Raw genomic sequence first — 3,797 nt, forward strand, 5'->3', positions numbered from 1 at the left:
TTTTGGATATATGGCTCTAAGAATATGCCTCATCCACTTAGGGCTTTTGTCCTTTTTTGACCACTCCAATATGCCGACTGCTGTAAGCAGCTTGCAGCTCCTTTTTCATTGAAAACAAGAAATTCTAGCAAGGGGATTGGTATGCAAAAGATGTCCAAGTAATCTTAATTAGTCTGAAAACAACTAAAAGAGTATAGCGGGGCAGCCATACATCAGTTTAGTGGCGGTGGAATTGATCAGGAGTCGACATGTAACCCATTTCTCATGCAACTCGTCGACGTGCCCGAGCTACTTTGATCCACGTACGCTTTCCGCAGTTCGATTCGATGCTCATCACATAAAATAAGGACTTCATCACGTCTCCTTCGATCTCGGAATTAGAGCCCAAAATGGGAGACGTAGCAACCGAGCAGAAGTCCAACGAGTACGACGACGTCTCTCCCATGCCTCTCATGGCTCTCAACCACGTCTCCAGGCTTTGCAAGTCCGTCGACGCCTCAATCGACTTCTACGTCAAGGTTCTCGGCTTCGTCCTCATCAACCGCCCCACTTCCCTCGACTTCAAGGGAGCTTGGTATATAGATATAGATATAGTATATAGTATCGATCTCTGTACAACTCTTCTAGTGTTCTTATACGTACGTTATATACTCCCTCCATATATAGGCTGTTTAACTATGGAATTGGAATCCATTTGGTCCAAAAGGAGGACGGCGGAAACTCACCGGATGCCTTCCCAGATCGCCTGGATCCCATGGACAACCACATCTCCTTCCAGGTGACCACTAAATTAATCCTACTTAGTTTCTACCACTTATATATATGTCGTTCTTGCATAAAAATTCTATGTTATACGGTAGTGCGAGGACATGGGAGCCATGGAGAGAAGATTGAAGAAGATGAAGATAGATTACTTGAAGAGGATAATTAACGAGGAGGAGGGGGCGCCCATCGATCAGCTCTTCTTCAACGATCCAGACGGGTTCATGATCGAGATATGCAACTGCGAGAACTTGGAGCTCGTGCCGGCTGGGTCAATGGGCCGGATGAAGCTGCCTCCTGATCGCCATAACCCGCCGTTGCAGATGAATGGCTCCGGTGCATAAAAGAAATTACACATCGGATGTCTTTGGGTTTCAATCATTAGCTAGTTAAATTTCTTCAGTATCTATGACGTTCTTTTAGGTTGGATTTCGTTTGAAACACCTCAAGAAGCCAAGATGTACTGGAAGTTACATGTGTAACAGCAACAAATGTTGAATGATGATTCCTCTTGTTGTGATTGGAAGAATTATCTGCTGCTTTCTTATTTATGTAAGCAAAAGGTCGCTATTATAGAGGAAACCAAATCATATACATATGCATGTGTGAGATCAAGTTCAGGGGTGTAAAACTAGCCTTGCTTATTGAGCCTGGGTCTGATCAAGTTGATTTCGATTACTCAATATGGTGATCACCTGAACCAATATGCAAATTGGTCGACACCCATGAATTCAGTTCCCGGATCAAGACGTGCGGATCAAGTGGGGAGTTTTTGACCAAACTAGCCTCTTTTTTATTTTTAGTTTTTGACCAAACTGGCCCTTCTATCTCTCAAACTTATTACTAAAACTTATTACTAAATGGGGTGTAATTTAGTGTAGCCCTAATAAAAACATTAAACTAATTAATAATTTTAAAAATGATAATCAGTTCAGTGTTTTTATTCTTAGGTAATTCTTTTATTAGTTGCTGAAAGATTAAGTTATAAGTATTTATATATATAAAATATTAAGCTAATCAGTGTTTTAGGATAAGAAAAAAAGGTTGAATTAATTAGCGTTTTTTATTAGAGATTAAATATTGATTACTTTAGCATTTTTATTAAATTGGACCATTTGATAATAGTGAAATTTGCATATAACACCCTGCCTTTTAACTAAATTAGTATTTATGTCCTATATTTTTCACTATTTGCAAATCGAGTCCTATGATTTGGGGAATATGTGCAGAAAACACCCTGTCATTAGATCTGTTAGTTAAATTTAACCCAACCTCTGTGTTAAGTTAGCTATACTAAGAAGATTACAAAAATATTCTCAACCCAACCCAATCCAACTCAACTTAACCAACTAAATCCAACCCAACCATTAACCAACTAAACCCAACCTGAACCAACTAACTAACTAACACCCAACCTAACCCACTAACAAACTAAACCCAACCCTCCTCCCTCATCATCCCCACGTAACACTCCTCCCTCCTCCTGCCTCATTCTCTCCTCCCTCCTCATCATCCCAACCTATCTTGTCAGGATCCCGCGTTTGCAACGTGATGGCCGGGAGCAGCCCTCCGTCGGGATCGGGGGTCAACCTCGAGGACTTGGGCGAGGCTCAAGGACACCAGCGAGGCTCGAGGACGCCGATAAGAGGTGAGGGCAGAGAACGCGGGATGCCCCATCGAGCGCAAGGTCTCCTCGGCTACATCGCCGGGATCGATGGCTCCGCCGATTACTCTCCCTTGGCGGTAGCTCTACCGAGATCGGAGTCAACGGTCAACCTAAGGGCATTTTAAGTATTTAAGGTATTTTAAAAATAAAATATATTTAATTAACGAAATATTCTCACGGTATTAATTTAAATCTAACTCAGGGTGTTTTCTGTACATTTTCCTAAATCATAGGGTTCGATTTATAAATAGTAAAAATATAGGGTGTAAATATAAATTTAGCTAAAAAGCAGGGTGTTATATATAAATTTTCCTTGATAATAAGTTTAAGGGATAGTCTATTTCGATAAAAATAAATTAGAAGAAGGCTAATTTGGTCAAAAACTCTCAAGAGGGGACTAAACAGCTGAGCGGGAAGCGACACGGTACGGGAAGTGGCATAAGAGTTATTATTTTTAATATCATTAAACTATAGGGTGTTAATTGTAATCATATCGTATTACTCTCTCTCTCTATATATATAGAGTAAATTCAGATATATATATAAGATATTCTGATTCTAAAATGTAACACCAATTAATTAGTTAATTAGTGAGAGGTTTTCTGCGTATAATTAGATTTTGTCACTCTAATTAAATGAGAGGTGATTACATATGGACCTCAGAGTTTTTTTCTCAATTTTCTTTCTTCTCTAGTAATACATCTTTCAAGAAATGGCGCTAGAAATAGAGTTTTGCCTCGAAAGATCGAGATAGATTTCAGATTTTTTTTTCATTAAATATTGTCTCTATTTTACTATTTTTTTGCCAATTTATCTTCGCCTTATGTAAATTTCTGACAACGCTACTTAATTTTCATTTAATGAATTAAAGTAAAATAATATGATATTTTTTAAATTCATACACAAAATATAAATTATTTTAGAGAGAATTCTTTCTTATTAGGTGAGATTAGGTGTGAGAAAAGAGCTACGATCATTTTAAGCTCTTCCTCGTCGTCTCCATTCTCCTTTCTATCATTTTAGAAACTTTTCGCAGTGCAATTTTTAAAATTTTCGTTCATCTTCTTACTACAATAATATTTCAGTCTTTCCAATATAAAAACCGCTCGACATTATTTTACATGCGTTGGAAAGCATATTTAATACTATAAAGCTTTATCTCTATAAGAGTGCCTTTAAATTCAATTATTTAAATAATAAAATTAATTTTATTTCACTTTTATGTTCATATTTCTCTCATAAGAATTCTGATCGGTATAATTTTATATGCGTTAGAAAATTTATTTAATTATCTACAACTTCATATCTAATGTGTATTTTCAAATTCAATAATTGCTGAGGCATAAAATTTATTTTCACTGTTTCATTA

At 37.2% G+C, this 3,797-nt stretch overlaps 1 protein-coding gene across 1 annotated transcript; it reads left to right on the forward strand.

Moving 5' to 3' along the window:
• The first annotated feature begins 389 nt into the window (after positions 1 to 389).
• Positions 390 to 1,106, forward strand: LOC140790578 (glyoxylase I 4). The gene is made up of 3 exons (XM_073140710.1): positions 390 to 574; positions 667 to 778; positions 861 to 1,106. Exons 1-3 carry the CDS (start codon positions 390 to 392, stop codon positions 1,104 to 1,106), a joined length of 543 nt encoding a protein of 180 aa, XP_072996811.1.
• Positions 1,107 to 3,797: the final 2,691 nt, after the last annotated feature.

The sequence above is a fragment of the Typha latifolia genome, chromosome 6 (assembly GCF_019914945.1).
Source record: "Typha latifolia isolate L0001 chromosome 6, TyphaL0001v2, whole genome shotgun sequence".
In the NCBI taxonomy this organism is placed as follows: Eukaryota; Viridiplantae; Streptophyta; class Magnoliopsida; order Poales; family Typhaceae; genus Typha; species Typha latifolia.